Source organism: Ursus arctos, unplaced genomic scaffold (assembly GCF_023065955.2).
Source record: "Ursus arctos isolate Adak ecotype North America unplaced genomic scaffold, UrsArc2.0 scaffold_17, whole genome shotgun sequence".
Taxonomy (NCBI): Eukaryota; Metazoa; Chordata; class Mammalia; order Carnivora; family Ursidae; genus Ursus; species Ursus arctos.
Window position 1 is genome coordinate 17,183,060 of NW_026622841.1, and position 15,392 is coordinate 17,198,451.

Consider the following 15,392-nt stretch of genomic DNA (forward strand, 5'->3'; position numbering starts at 1 on the left):
TGGTTAACCCAGAGGAGAGAGAACAGGAGAGGTAGGAGCAGAGGACATGAGCAAAAACAAAGGAGGTGCCAGGTATCTCTCCTTGCCACACCTTTAAGTAGCCCCCTCGAGCCTTCATTACGTGACATTCCAGGAAAGAACGCGTCTCCACTGGTTCCTTGAGAGGAGACTGTGATTCCCATGACCTCTTAATGCGGTTTCATCATTCAATAGCTGAACTTTTAGGAAACCTTTTCTCTGTGCTATTCACGTTTTCCCCAGAATCGTTGGCTTCTAGAAAGAATAATTCCGAATCTTTTGCCAGTGCCTTTTAAAAAGCCAATAAACTATCATTATTTTTAATATTTAGATTCAAAGTTGCCAAGTGGAAAGAGATTCAAGTTGGAGATGTCATTCGTCTGAAAAAAAATGATTTTATTCCAGTAAGTGAAGAAGCCCCGCATCCCACATCTCTTACCCTGCCAGCGGCTCTGGAGCTCAGTTTGGCCTTGGGGACCTCTGTGTGATGGGTGTGTTTTGTTTTGAACAGGCTGACATCCTGCTGCTGTCCAGCTCTGAGCCCAACAGCCTCTGCTATGTCGAAACAGCTGAGCTCGACGGGTAAGCGGGTCTTCGCCAGGCCTGTACGGCTGACCTTGGAGGGCACACGCATTCCACTGAAAATTGCATCAGGAAAAAGAGCCCGAGATCTGGCCCCACCTCCAGCACTTGCTAGCTGTCCAACCATGTCCCTAGCAGACCAACCTCTCTTTTTTCCAGTTCCATCTGTAAAGTGGGGCTCTCCAACTTGCCCCTCCCCACCCCACTTTGAGGGAAGGTAAAAGGATCGATGCCTGAGCCCTTTATAAACCGCTGGGCAGTGTCCAGACACATACAAATGACTAGCAGTGTAATCTATTTCACTAAAAACCAGATTTTTAAAGTATGTGTCAATAGGCAATTTTGAATTTTCCCTTTGTTGGCTCTGGTTACAACGATGCTACCACCTGAAAGAGAAGCACGTTCTGCTCTTGGCCAGTTTGGAATGCATTGAGTGTCTCCGACGCTGTATTGGCGTTAGGTGTTCGTTCATTTAATCTTCTCAGCAGCCCTGTGAGACAAGTATGGGTATGGGTGTCCCCTCGACATGACCCACGCGGCAAGCGAGGCGCCAGGAGGTGAGGTAGCCCCCCCGGGGTCACACAGTGAGTGGCAGGGCTGGGGCGCTGCTCCCCGGTGCTGGCTGTCCGGGCTAGTGTCTGCCTTCCCCCTCGGATGTGAACGCCTTACCTCACGCCCTGGAGATGCAGAACTTCTGTGGAGAGCTGAAGTCATCTCCGTGGAACTAGGTCTGCCCTTGCTCCGTCGAGGAGTCCGTTGATCAATCTCACCTGTAAAACAGCCGTTATTCCCATGAGTGAGGCCTCTAAAGCTTTCCCAAGGTAGCGAATCTTCCCACTCCTGTCAGGACAAACAGAACGGGAAGGTTGGGGGCCACAGGTCAGCGTCCGAGTATAGGGGAACCCCAGAGTCAGCGTTCATGGAGCCCACAAAAAGATGTCCATCCCGTAAGGGCAGCACTGCCGTCCGGCGCCCAAATGCCCAGCCTGACTCTCCTTTTTCCAGAGCATGCGCCGTCCTTGCTCTGTGGGCGGGAAATGCCCAATATTGGAGGGTAAGGCTTCCACCTCCTTTCCTGGGTAGAATTATCTTTCAAAGATACAGGATCCAGTTATTCAGTCTGGAAAATAATAGGTTGACAAAGTCTAAACACTTCCTGTAACAAATACTGTCTTGTAGATTCATCTTGGTGCAATTAAATATTAGGAGTTAAGTTTTTTGAGTCGGGGAGGGGGAAGGGTCAGAGGACAGAGGGAATCTCAAACAGACTCTGCCCTGAGCCCGGAGCCCAATGCAGGGCTCGATCCGAACACCCCGAGATCACGACCCCAGCTGGGATCAAGAGTCTGACGCTCAGCTCCCTGAACCCCCCAGGCTCCCCTCGGAGCTAAGTGTTTAAATAGCAGTCTGATAATCTAGGCTGGTGGCAAAAGCTAAGTTATAAGGGGGAGGACAGGAAGCTTGTAGATGCCTCTGTCCCGACCACTGGCCCACAAAAACAGATCGCGAAGGGGACCCCCATTTCCCAAGTCAGAAATGTTTCTGTAGTTCAGGAAATAACCTCACTAAACCCGAAGTTGCGAGGCAAACAGAGTTTGAAAATCGGAAAAGCTAACGATCTAGCTTGTGCTTCCAGGTACACCTAATGCTACTTCATACAGTTTTTTTTCTTATATTCCTTTTCAGGCTCCAAATTTTAGTCATCAAATTCTTTTTTTCCCCTCTCCCTTTAGAGAAACCAATCTAAAGTTCAAGATGGCACTTGAAATCACACACCAATATCTCCAAAGAGAAAATTCGCTGACAACGTTTGACGGTTTGTGCAAACATGACTTAGTTTTAAATTTTAGTTGTTCAACTCAGTCCCAATTAATTAAAACCAGAAAATCTTTCGCATGTGAGTACTTACGTGAATCATATTTTTCTAAAGGTTTTATTGAATGTGAAGAACCCAATAATCGACTAGATAAGTTTACAGGAACTCTGATTTGGAGAAACACAAGTTTTCCTCTGGATGCAGATAAAGTTTTGTTACGTGGCTGTGTAATCAGGAACACGGATTTCTGCCACGGAATGGTCATTTTTGCAGGTAATTCCAGAGTTTCTTGGGAAATTGATCTGCTATGTGCCTTTAAAATTTAAAGGAGGGGATTGCTCTTCTGTTCATTCTCTGTCGAAACCAAAGGAAGAGTAATTTTATTGACATGACCGCGAATTGGTTTTCCCAACTATTGACCATATTGAATTTTCCACTTTTAGGTGCTGACACTAAAATAATGAAGAATAGCGGGAAAACCAGATTTAAAAGAACGAAAATTGATTACTTGATGAACTACATGGTTTATACGGTACTTATTTTCTATTTCAGTAGATGAGAGGTTAGACCGCTGTCTTTTGCTGTAATTTTGTTCTATGCTTTTCTTATGCAGAGAAATCTTTCCTCTGAAGCCAAGTAGAAGAACACACGAGGTGTTCCAAGGCTGGTTGGGAAAGAGAGGACTCTTACTTTTTCTCAAAAATGCCATACCTCTAATAGGAGAATCCTTTTGGGAATGAAAATTACAGTTGTAGGAGCCTCTGAGTGCTTGAGTATTTTGTTAACTGGAGTGACCAGTTGGAAAACCAGGCAGCCCAAGATAAGTTCGGGGGACTGCATACTCCTAGAGTCAACGTAGGGTTGATTTTACTGCTGTTAGTTTCCCCAAGGGGTAGTTCTCTTAAAAGCAACCTTTTCCCCTGACATATACTGTATAAGTCTACATAAAAGGCAAGGCTAAATAGAAGGTGTGTTTAGGGGTCCTCAAGACCACACCCCGGTTTGGTGAGATTCACGAGAAGGACCCATAGACTAGAGCATCTGTTTGCCCCCATAGCTATGACTTACTGTAACTTACTACAAAGCAAGATCAACAAAGGCAAAAGGCCCATGAGGCAGAGCCTAGAGGAAGCCAGGTGCCAGTTTCCAAGAGTCCTCTCCCAGTAGGGTCACATGGCAAGTCACAATTCCTTGAGCAACAATTTGTGACAGCCCATGTGAAATGTTGTCTATACCAAGGAAGCTCATTGGAGACTCCGTGTCTGGGGTTTTATTGGGATCTGGTCACACAGGCACCATCTACCAGGCACATACCAAAATTCCGGATTCTTTGAAGGAATGCCGGTGGTCGGCATATACCATATTGTTTTACACAAACAAAGAGCCATTCTTATCAGGGAATAAGGAAGAAGAATCCCTTCCAAAATCTATGTTCCCAGATGCCAGCCAAAGGCCACCCTTGCAAGCAGGTCTTTTAAGGATAGCATCATCAGGCCTGGCCTCAAATATTAGGCAGTCCTCTAATTTCCCAATGAGAATCCATTTTTTCCCCAAGTATTTAGTTTAATTTAAATACATGAACTTTTAGGGATTTCTGAGACTTAGAATACTTTACATATACATATTTAAAGTGTAAAAATAGAAATAGAAGAAATAATTCTTTTTTCTCTGGTCCCACATTTCATGAAAACTTTATTTGAACTTTTCACATGTATTTTCCATGTCATTGTCCTGGTTACGGCCAAAGGACTCACAATGAGTTCGTCTCTTCTGAGCCACGTGGTTTTGAGATCTAGCACTTCTGGAATCTGTGTCCAGAAATTTAAATCTGTCCTTGGAAATTGTGTTCCTACCCACAAATACCCAAATACCCGGAGGACACTGGACTTTTGTGTTCATCCCCTAAATGTATCCTCATAATTTCCCTAACGGGATATACTGACTGTGTCATTTCTTAAGTGATCTTAAAATTAAAGCTTCAGGAATAATTACCCAAATCTGGGTAAAATTCCCTTAACATCCCTTATAAAAACTTATTTCCATCAAATATTTTCTAGAACCGTTCCAAGTCAGCATTGTTTGAAATTATTTCATGTAAAGGTAACTTCCCCAAACAGTATGATACTATTCAAACTAAAAGTCATGGATTGAATGCCCTGTAATAGAAGGATATTTAAGGATTTGAATATAAGACACCACTTCCTCTTTCGGACCAGAGTTTTGGGAACTCTGTGTGTGCCTATATGTGTTATGTAGGATAGATCAGTCCATCATAGAACTTAGATAGGCTTTCAAAGCATCCTGATGGTGCTGTTTTTCCTTTAAGTGTGGTGTTTTTACAGACTGTTAAATTATCATTAACATGCAAAGTATTGAGTAAGATTAATTAGCATCTCTGACTTTCTGGGAGCTGGCAATCCGTCTTCCAAATACACTTAAATGTTTTGTGTCTTCTAGATCTTTGTTGTTCTCATCCTGGTTTCTGCGGGTCTTGCCATTGGCCATGCTTACTGGGAGGCCCAAGTCGGCAATTACTCTTGGTACCTCTATGATGGAGAAGACTATACGCCCTCCTACCGTGGATTCCTAAATTTCTGGGGCTACATCATTATTCTAAATACAATGGTACCCATCTCTCTCTATGTCAGGTAAGGCTGTCCTCTCTTTGGCTTTCTGCTTTAAGGGAAGAAGGTAGTACCTTTTCCCAATGTGGCACCTTTATTTCTATCAGTCATTGTTGGCCTTTGAAGCCATAAGGGGCAAGTAAGAAAATAACGTTCATCTCAGGATTGGGGGTAATAGAGGGAAAGGAAATTAACACTGGAGAGTCTGCTCTGTGCCAGGCACAGCGCCTTGTATCTTGACCACTTTGCAGATGAGACTACCAGAGTTCAGAAGTCACTCACTTGGTAGGATTCCTTCTCAGTGGACTTCAGAGCTCAAACTTCAGAAAGGGCCTTGGGAGAAGGTGGAGATTTTGAATGTCATGGGAAAACTTGGTGGTTTTTCAGGAGCCTTCTTAATTCCTTAGCTCGGTCTTCCTTATTACCTCCTGACACATCTGTCGCTTGTAACATGCTTCCTGGCCACTACTTTCCAATGGGAATGCCCCTCTCCCTGCTCTCGGTCAGCTTCTCAGAATGTTCTGTTTCTCACCTCAATCTCAACCACGATAGAGGAGTCAGGGTCCTATCTCTGACAAGTGGTGATCGCCTTGCTTGGTGAGATTCCTTCCTGGTTCACTCTTTTCCTTCTTTAATATCAAAGTTTGCTGTCACTCATCGGTTGGATTTTCGACTACCGGAAGGGGCGCTGTGTCTTAGCGTATACTCAGCAGCCAGATTCTCCTCTGAGTTCCGATTAAGCAACAGTCCAGAGACCTACAGGGTGACATGCACTTCTGTAATCAGAAGCACTTGTTTTATTTTAATTGTATTATATGTGCATTTGTTTTATTTGTAATTTTATTACATGTAGTTACTGCTGTTCTTTCACTATGAAGTAGAGCCCTGGGGAGCCATGTGTTTGCAGTCACTAAGAAAAAAACATCAACAAAAAACTGAGATGAGTTTTACCTTTGTTGAGGGAGCATTAAACAGATTATTTTGTTTAAAACTGTATCTTGTAAAATAAGCTGTGTGTTTTCGGTTTTAAAAAGTCATGTCATGTGATTATTATGATTTCCTTATTTCTCTTGGAAATGAAGGTCCTTCTAGAGCGTAAGTTGGATCAGGTCATTCTGCTTTGTTTTCTACCCTATGGTAGCTCTCCATTTGTTTCAGGATGAACTCACTACTGAGGCCACGCTATGCCCCACAAGGCCCGGCGTGGTCTGGTGCTCTCCCACCCCGCCCCCTCATCACCTCTTGTACCTCCTCCCCCTCCTTAGGCTTACTCAACTCCAGGCCCTCAGTGTGGTGCCAGTACCTGCCACAGGGCCTTTGCACCTGCTCTGGTTGCCTGGAATGTTCTTCCCTCTTGTCTACGTGGTGGCTCTTTCATTTCCTTCAGGCCTCTGTTCGAACATCACCTTGTCACGCTGGCCTTTCCTGACACACTCCGTCTTAAATGTCACTTCCGTTCCCTGTTGATCCCCATCTTCCCTTACCCTGCTTTAATGTTCTGCAGGGGATTTTCACCGCAGGACACATTTACAGGTTTATGTGTTTGTCCCCGTTAGGAGGTCTCCTCCTCGAGGGCAGGGATTTTGTCTGTGTTGTTTGCGGATGTGGCCCCCTGTCCCTAGAATGGTATCTGTACATTGTAGGCACTCAGGAAATATTTGTAGGGTGACAGAAGGGGTTCTTTTCCCATCTCTTTAATTTATTATAAAGACGTCTTTTGCCACTTAACATTGGCGGAAGATGTAAACAGCTTCCTTATAACTGGGATATCTTTAATCCCTTAAGAGTTTTAAAATTGAGATGATTCTTTTAGAATATCTTATTTGGGACATTCTTTAATCCTATAAGAATTTAGAAAAAAAAAAAAAAACTATGCTTTTTCACAGTGTCAAATCACAATGTAAGAGTTACTTGCCAAAAGTGCTAGGGCCTCCTTGCGAGCACACAGTGTCGGTAACCTAGTGGACCCTCTCCTCCAACTGGGGGCAAAGGTGAAGGTGACCGCTCCAGTTGTCCCCGGGTGCCATGGGAATGAGAGAAGAGAGAGTAGGGATTGCCACATCGTCACCATGTCCCCAATCCCACGGGGCCGTGTGCCGAGCAGGGGCTGCTGTGGCCAGACATACTCGGGCTGAGTGGGAAGTCACACCAAACAAGGAGCATTGACCCTGAAGCTGGAGAAAGATGTGTCTGGTCAGGAGAGCCGGGGGGCTGGGCACACGGACCCCGCATGGCTTGGCCTTTTGCAGACGAGCAGCTCATTCCTGTGCACACAAGTGAGATCAAGCCTGCCACCTGCCTCTCGGATCCGAGAGCGCCGTCCACGGTAACGGTTCGCCTTGTCTCCCTAGCGTGGAAGTGATCCGCCTTGGGCAGAGTTACTTCATAAACTGGGACCTGCAGATGTACTACCCTGAGAAGGACACGCCCGCGAAGGCGAGAACCACCACGCTCAACGAGCAGCTCGGCCAGATCCATTACGTTTTCTCTGACAAGACGGGGACACTCACACAGAACATCATGACCTTTAAGAAGTGCTGCATCAACGGGCAAATATATGGTGAGTGGAAGCCATTACCCGGTCCCCGGGCCTGTGTGACCAGGGCCTGCCTTCCCGGAATTGTTGGTGCCATCGCCGTGCCCAGCCCTGGTGGCCATTCTGGGCTGAGTTCTGAGGTGGCTTCCCTGGTGGCCTTGGGAACACCAATGTGGGGGAGAGAGGTCAGCGGTCAGAAATGGGCACACATGCCTCAAAAAAGTAAACATGAAGTTACCGTGTGATCCAACAATTGCACTTCTTGGTGTAAACCCACAAGAACCAAAAGGGAGTGGGAGAGAGATGTGTGCAAGTACGTTCATGCCAGTGTTACTCACAGTAGCTAAAGTGTGCAAGCAACGCGAGTGTCCGGCAGTGGGTCCGTGGATAAAATGTGGTCTACACATACACCGGAGTATTACTCGGTCTTGAAAAGGAAACGTTCCGGCACATGCTACAGCGAGGATGAACCTGGAGGACACTGTGCTCAGTGAAATAAGCCAGTCACAGCAGGACACGTAGTCGGAGGCCCTAAAGCAGTCAGCTTTACACAGACAGGAAGTGGAGTGGGCGGTTGCCAGGGGCTGGGGGGGCGGCAGTGAGTTTCAGCTCTACCAGATGAACGGGCTCTGGAGCGGGCAGTGTGGTTCTGCACAGCGGTGGGACTCTATTTAATGTCACCGAACTATACACTTAAAAATGGGTAAGGTGGGACTGAGCCTGGGTGGCTCAGTCGGTGAAGCGTCTGCCTTCGGCTCAGGTCATGATCTCAGGGTCCTGGGATCGAGCCCCGTGTCAGGCTCTCTGCTCGGTGGGGAGCCTGCTTTTCCCTGTCCCTCTGCAGCTCCCCCTGCTTGTGCTCTCTCTGTCAGATAAATAAATAAAATCTTTAAAAAATACAGTTAAAGTGGTGAATTTTATATGTATTTCCCCATAATTATTTTGAAAAAGTTGATTTCCATTCTAATATTCTGAAACATGCTGTATATTTATAAAACTATTAAGGCTAATACTGTATTCAGTTAGAATGCTCTAACTTTTAAATAAAGAGTTAATAACAATTTTCAATTATTTTATTTTGTTTTTAGAGATTTATTTGAAAGAGCATGAGCGAGGGAAGAAGCAGAGGGAGAAGGATAAGTAGACTCCATGCTGAGCACAGAACTCGATGTGGGGCTCAATCCCATCACCCCAAGATTGCGAGCTGAGCCAAAACAAGAGTTGGATGTGGGGTGCCTGGGTGGCTCAGTCGGTTAAGTGTCCCACTCTTGATTTCAGCTCAGGTCATGATCTCAGGGTCGTGGGATCGAGCCCCATGTCAGGCTCCGTGCTCAGCAGGGCGTTTGCTTGAGGACTCTCTCTCCCTCTTCCCGCCCCTCCCCCCCCCCCCCCGCTTGTGCGTGCAGGCTTACTCTCTCTCAAATAAATAAATAAATCTAAAAAAAAAAAAAAAGTCAGATGCTTAACTGACTGAGCTAACCAGGCACCCACTTAATACAATTTTTTAAAAGAGCTATAAGAACGCTGTGTGCTTTTTCCTTGTAGAAAACTATACTGTGAGTGTGTTTTCACGTTAGGGGCATCTCAGACTCGGGGGCCGTGAGGAAGGCTGTGGGCCACTGGGGGGTTAAGGGAGTGGTTCTCCTGTGCGTGGTGGCAGTCCCTTTCCAGCTGGGGGGTAAGTAAGCACTTCGAGGGACAGGAGTCTGGCCCCAGAGGAGGATGTGGTGCAGAAGGACAGAGGCACTAGTATTTGAACCTCCAAACCGGGGGTCAGCAAACTTCTGCTGTAAAGAGCCAGACAAAGCATTTGAGCCTTGGCAGGCCATATATTGTTTGCATCAGATTCTCTTCTTCGTTAGGTTTTGTTTTGTTTTCACAACTCTTGAAAAGTGTGAAAATCGTTCTAAAACTTGAAGGCTGTCCAGCCATAGGCCGAGACCCATAGAACCGGAGCAAGGTGGGGAGGGACCTCTGCGCACCGACGGAGGCTCAATTTCTTTTGTCCTGTTTGTTTCTCAGGAGACCATCGGGATGCTTCTCAAAACAGCCATAGCAAGATAGAGGTGAGTCATTTAAGGAGGGGTTTGGGGGTGTGTATTAGTTGCCCACGATGGCTGTAAGAAAGTACCACAGATTGGATGGTTTAAAACCACAGAAAATCATTCTCTCAGCTCTGGAGGCCAGAAGTCTGGAATCAAGCTGCCAGCAGGGCCACGCTCCCTCTGAGGTTCTAGGGAAGAATCCTTCCTTGCCTCCTCCTAGCGTCTGTGATGGCCTGCAGTCCTTGCTGTTCCTTGGCTTATAGACCCAACACTTAAATGTCTGCTTTCATCGTCCCGTGGCGCACTCCCTGGGTGTCTGTGTCTCTCGGTCCAGACTTCCCTCCTCTTATAAAGACACCAGTGATTGGATTAGTGCCCACCCTCATCCAGAAGGACCTCATCTTAACTCGGTTACATCTGCAAAGATCTTATTTCCAAATAAGGTCATCTTCCCAGCTACCAGGGGTGAGGATTTCCACATATCTTTTTTGGGGGACACCGTTCAACCCACAACAGGAGGTCTTTTTGCTTTAAGACAGGTGTGAGCCTCCTGACCACTTAAGAATGTGTTAAAATCCCAAGAGAACTTTTCCATAAAGACTTGGCTTCAAAGACAAGCTTCTATCATTCGTGAAGCCCCTTCTGTCATTTGTGAAAATGTGGACATTTTCAGAATCACGTGTTTGTTTCCTCTCTCCCCTTCCTTCAGCAAGTTGATTTCAGCTGGAATACGTTTGCCGACGGGACGCTTGCGTTTTATGACCATTACCTTACTGAGCAAATCCAGTCAGGGAAAGAGTCGGAAGTTCGACAGTTTTTCTTCCTGCTTGCGGTTTGCCACACGGTCATGGTGGATCGGATGGACGGTGAGTGTTTCTCTGGCATCTCGGACACGGGGGAGCAGTGTTTCCGTTTACAGGTAACTCACGCTTGGCGCTCAAGCGCGTATAAAGTGGTAGGCATGACAAGTCTGTCTCTTACTCAGGGCGCGAACATTCGTGAGCCCCTACCCTGATGGCCTATGAGGAGTTAAAGTATGAAACCAGCTCTCGGTCTCTGAAAACGTCCATCTTCTTCACAGTTATGGCTCCAAGTGTGTTTATCACTTTGCAAGTGAAATCTTATCGTTAAGAGAAATGATTGACTCGTGCATTTTACTAGAAGAATCACAATCTGCCCACCCTGTTATTACTTAACATTTATTGAGAGTGAAGAGTCAAGGCTTATCTGGATCGTAAGGGAACTTTGAACTTGGACAATCTTTACTACAAAATAATTTCAGAGAGAATTGATTTTCTAGATTCAGATGTGTTTGGGGTTGGAAATAATACCCACCAGAGTCCAAGCTCACTTAAGGTGCCTTTTTCATTGGAAGGAGCATAATTAATGTGTATTTGCTTGGGAGCCTGCAAAGCTGACTTGTAGGCTCCTTTGCAGAATTCTTTTTTTTTTTTTTAATAAAGATTTTATTTATCTATTTGAGAGAAAGAGTGCAGAGAGAGAGCGAACACACACAAGCAGGGAGAGGGGCAGAGGGAGAAGCAGACTCCCCCCTGGGCAGGGAGCCAGTGTGGGGCTCAACGCCAGGACCCCAGGATCAAAACCTGAGCTTAAGGCAGATGCTGAACGGACTGAGCCACCCAGGCACCCCTCCCCCCCCCCCCCCCCCGCCTTTGCAGGATTCTTAAATGCCGCTGTTCCAGCTCGGTTGTAGCAAGTTGGTCCCGTGTCAGTGAAAGCTAGCCAGTTTTTCACATATGGGCATTCCAGTACGTTATATAAATACACCTGTGCATTACAGAAAGAGCAAAAGGAACCCTTCTGGCATTTCTGCAATGAAGCACGGTCCGCCTGTCCAGCCTTCACTCAAATCAGGGCAGCACAGGAAAGGGCCTTTCTGTTTTCTGACCTTGCGACATCACGTGTGGCAAGTATGAACTCTCTGGGGAAGGAATATGCAGAAAAACTGAATGTGTACAAGCTCTGTGCGCTATGTTTCAGCAGATTCCAAAGACACCCATTCCGAGGATGGCCGTAACGGTGCAATAAAGCGAGATAACGGCAGAATTCAAAGTGGGACAGATCCACGGAAGTCTATCAGCAGGCCAAGTGGGGGAAGACAGAAAGAGACACCAGGTCATGAATAACCAACAGAGAGGTCAAAGTCTGTTTCTAGCCAGCGTGTTTTACTCCTACAGCAAGGATCCACTACGATATTTCTAAACAACTTGGTTCTCTTAGGTCTTGACTCATTAGTAAAATTACTCCGCCCCCCCCCTTTTTTTTAAATAGCATGTGGTAGTATTTTGAGAACTATCCAGCTGACTTAGGCAAATGCACTTCAATCTTATGGCCTGTACTTTCTTTTCTCCTTCCTGGGATATTATGGGAAGAGCCCTATTCGGCTAGAGATGGGCCGGCCCCGTTTGGGTTCCTGCCACAGCACACGGTACAGACCTGGGTCCTCGGTGTTGCAGGCAGAAGGCTGCAGTTCAAGGTCCCTTCTAGCCAAACATCATGCAGCTCTTTGTCCCACCGTCCACTGAGGCAAAGAGTTGTACTTCTCGAGGAAACGTCTTTCACACTGTCTGTGATAGGCAATTGCTGTAGCCACGGGGAATGAAGAGCAGCTGGGTTTCTAGGCACAGGAGGTTAAAAGAGAAATTGGCTTTGGGTTTGATACATGAAGGACCTTGAAAGGGTCCCTTGGAAGGACCTTGGGAAGCCTCCTCCAACCTCGATGGATAATCCAGGCCCAGAAAAGCCAAGATACCTATCTGACCCATGCAGCAGGTCAGAACCCCTTCTAGTTGGGTCCCCTTGCCATCCCCCCATGCTGGGGTGCCTTTGCTTTTGGTCTTGCATTTTCTCTCTTTTGTAAGAGTAATGGAGACTGGTCAGTCTTTTATTACGCGTCACATCAACAGGAGAGGGGAGGCAATCCTTTCGTATATGCTGCCATATCCATCAGACTAGCGCAGCAGTCTGGGTGGCCTGAGTGTGGAGTCCCTGCGGAGGCACATGGGGACAGAGTGTGGAGAGGCGGCTTTGGTTTTCTATTGGTCTGTCATGAGTGACCGCATCTCAGTAGCTGGAAACACCCATTCATTAGCCCATAGTTCCTTAGGTCAGAAGTCTGGGCCTGGCATGACAGGGATCTCTGCTCAAGATCTCCCTAAAATCGGGGTCAGGCCTTGTGCCCCTCTGGAGTTCAGGGTCCTCCTTCAGGCTCATGTGGGAGTGCAGGACTCTGTTCTCTGTAGTCAGAGGACAGAGGTCTTCTTTCCCTGCTCCTACGGGCCCCCCTTCTTCCTGTCCGCATGGCCCCTTCCTTCTTCAAAGCCAGCAAACAAGAATCTCCCTTCCATGGAACCCCTTACATGCTTCCAATTTCTCTCTCCGGGAAAAACCCTGCCCCTTTTAAGGACTGACCTAATTAGGTTGGGAACACTCAGATAATCTCCCTATCTTGGGGTCAACTGGTTTGGACCTTAATTACACCTGCAGAATCCCTTCCTAGCAGTACCTAGATTGCATTTGAATAACTGGGAGGGGGGTGTGTGTGTACACAGGAAGAGGGGGGCCGGAACCTTGGGGCCACCTTTGATTGCTGCCTCCTGCAGAGGCTGTGTGAGAGCAGAGTGTGGAAGGCTTGGAGGCCTTTTCTTCACCTCCAGGCCTTGAAGTCAGATGAGCTGTGGTTAGAGGCTGCGTTTTAGGGGGTTAAGCCGGGAGACACTAGAGGCCGCACGGAGGCTGAGAGTCTGGGTTAGGGTGGGGTCTGTGGGGAGGATGAGGAAGTCACAAATGGGGGAGACATCCAGCAAATGATTTGCAGGGGCTGGGATTGTTGAGGGGAGTTGTTGGAGTGGCCACTTGTTTTGGGGCTGGTGCGGGCAGGTGGGGGGGCTGGTAGGCGCTGGAGGAGCGAAGCTCCGGCGGGAGGATGGCCGCAGGTGCGACTTGTGGTTTGAGCATCTCTTTTCTCTGCGTCGGTTTCATGGCCCACAAGTTAGTTTCTGAAAGAAAAGAAGTCTCTCTGGTTGCCTCCAAGTGTACAGTAAATAAAGAGTTCACTTCGGAAGTGGTTTCCGAGGATTATTTTTTTGTCCCGGTTTCTTCCTGCAAACATCAAGTTGGAGTTTGGACCAGCTCCCTGAGTTCCTTCCTGTCTCTATTCGTCTGCAGTTCTGTGACTCTGTTACGAGAACCAAATGGAAGAGGGGGGGTGGTTTTGGTTAATGATAACAATATCAGTTTGTTCCAGATAGGATTGTCTTAGTCATGGGAACTTGACCACCTTTTATCATTTCGTTCCTTTTTTTCTGTTGGAAATAAGCTCGCCATCAGCATGGTGCGGTATAACGTGGTGTCAGCTACACTCGCCCAAGGGGGAGTGGTGGTGTCCCCACTGCTGCTTGGTGAGCTCTGGTCAAATAGTTCGCCCTCTGGAGTGTGCGTGTGTTTCTAGAATGGATGGATTTGGCGTGTACATTTCTAACTTCTGGTGTATGACTCTGGGTGAACAGAAAACAACCTCAAGTGTCATCTTCAGTTACCGGGAATTGATTGATATGGACTTAGAGTGAGCCATCGGAGCAGGTGTGTGGAGGAGGCAGGTGGGTGGAGGAGGCAGGTGGGTGGAGGTGCAGCTCTCCCTGTAGCTTATTCACCCTGGAGCACCCTCCCCTTCCAGGTAGACCGATGGTGTAAAAAGCTGCCCATCCATCCGTGGTCTGCATCCTGCTCAAACCACGGTGAGAAACGAAATGCCTTTGTCTGTGAAAATTCACCTGACCACAGAAGTACTTTTCTTTCTGCTTCGAAGTAGAAAAACTGAAGAAGAAAAATGGATGGGGCACCTGGGTGGCTCCGCTGGTTAAGCGTCTGTCTTCGGCTCAGGTCGTGATCCCGGGGTCCTGGGATCAAGTCCTGCATCGGGCTCCCTGCTCAGTGAGGAGTCTGCTTCTCCCGGTACCCTTTCCCCCTGCTTGTAATCTCTCTTTCTCTCTCAAATAAATAAAATCTTAAAAAAAAAAAAAAGAAAATCTTTTTCAACTTTTTACTGAAGTACAACATGTGTATGGAGACAAGCATATGGCTCAGTGAGTTCTTTTCACAAACTGAAACCTCCCTTGTCATTAACACCCAGATTTTAAAAAACAGAACGTTGTGAGTCCCATGGAAGTCCCCTGTGTTCCCTTCCAGTCAGTGCCCCTTCAAGGGGACTGGTCCTAACTTGGCATAACCCGGATTAGCTTTGTCGGTCTTGTGGTTCTGTATAAATGCAATCACAGAGCATAGACTTGGGTGTCTGCCTTCTTTGGCTCAACATGCTCAGATTTATTCCAGTCGTCAAAGTGTGCTTATGAACAGAAGGCAACTTTCCATTAATTAACTTTAAACATCAGGTGATGGAACAGATTGATGAATTTTAAGGGTTTTTTTTTTTTTTAGTATGGGAATATGGGTGTGGTGACGTAAGCACGTTCTTCCAGAGGGAAGATACCCTTTATCTTCCCTTTTAGAAAATACATGAGTAATATTTGCCAACAGACTTAAAAATTATCAGTATTCTTCAGTATTTTTGGTACTGGGAAGCTATCTTTAGAAAATAGTCAGCAAAACCTATGTACACAGACAAAATGGTTATTACGTTGTTTTTGAGAGCAGAAAAATTTGGAAATAAAGTGCCTGTAATTGGAAAATGGTGACATGTTTACATCAGTTAAAATAATGTTTAGAAAGAATCTTTAAAGCTCTATTAATAT

At 46.6% G+C, this 15,392-nt stretch overlaps 1 protein-coding gene across 3 annotated transcripts in view; it reads left to right on the top strand.

Moving 5' to 3' along the window:
- Window positions 1-15,392, top strand: part of ATP8B1 (ATPase phospholipid transporting 8B1) — a 126,168-nt gene that overhangs the window by 89,233 nt on the left and 21,543 nt on the right. For all 3 annotated transcript variants that reach the window (XM_057313374.1, XM_026496384.4, XM_057313373.1), the window contains exons 7-15: window positions 350-422; window positions 530-600; window positions 2,334-2,416; window positions 2,531-2,689; window positions 2,860-2,948; window positions 4,874-5,064; window positions 7,392-7,600; window positions 9,599-9,642; window positions 10,331-10,487. In XM_057313374.1, coding sequence (XP_057169357.1) covers window positions 350-422; window positions 530-600; window positions 2,334-2,416; window positions 2,531-2,689; window positions 2,860-2,948; window positions 4,874-5,064; window positions 7,392-7,600; window positions 9,599-9,642; window positions 10,331-10,487 — 1,076 coding nt within the window. The remainder of the gene's footprint in view (window positions 1-349; window positions 423-529; window positions 601-2,333; window positions 2,417-2,530; window positions 2,690-2,859; window positions 2,949-4,873; window positions 5,065-7,391; window positions 7,601-9,598; window positions 9,643-10,330; window positions 10,488-15,392) is intronic.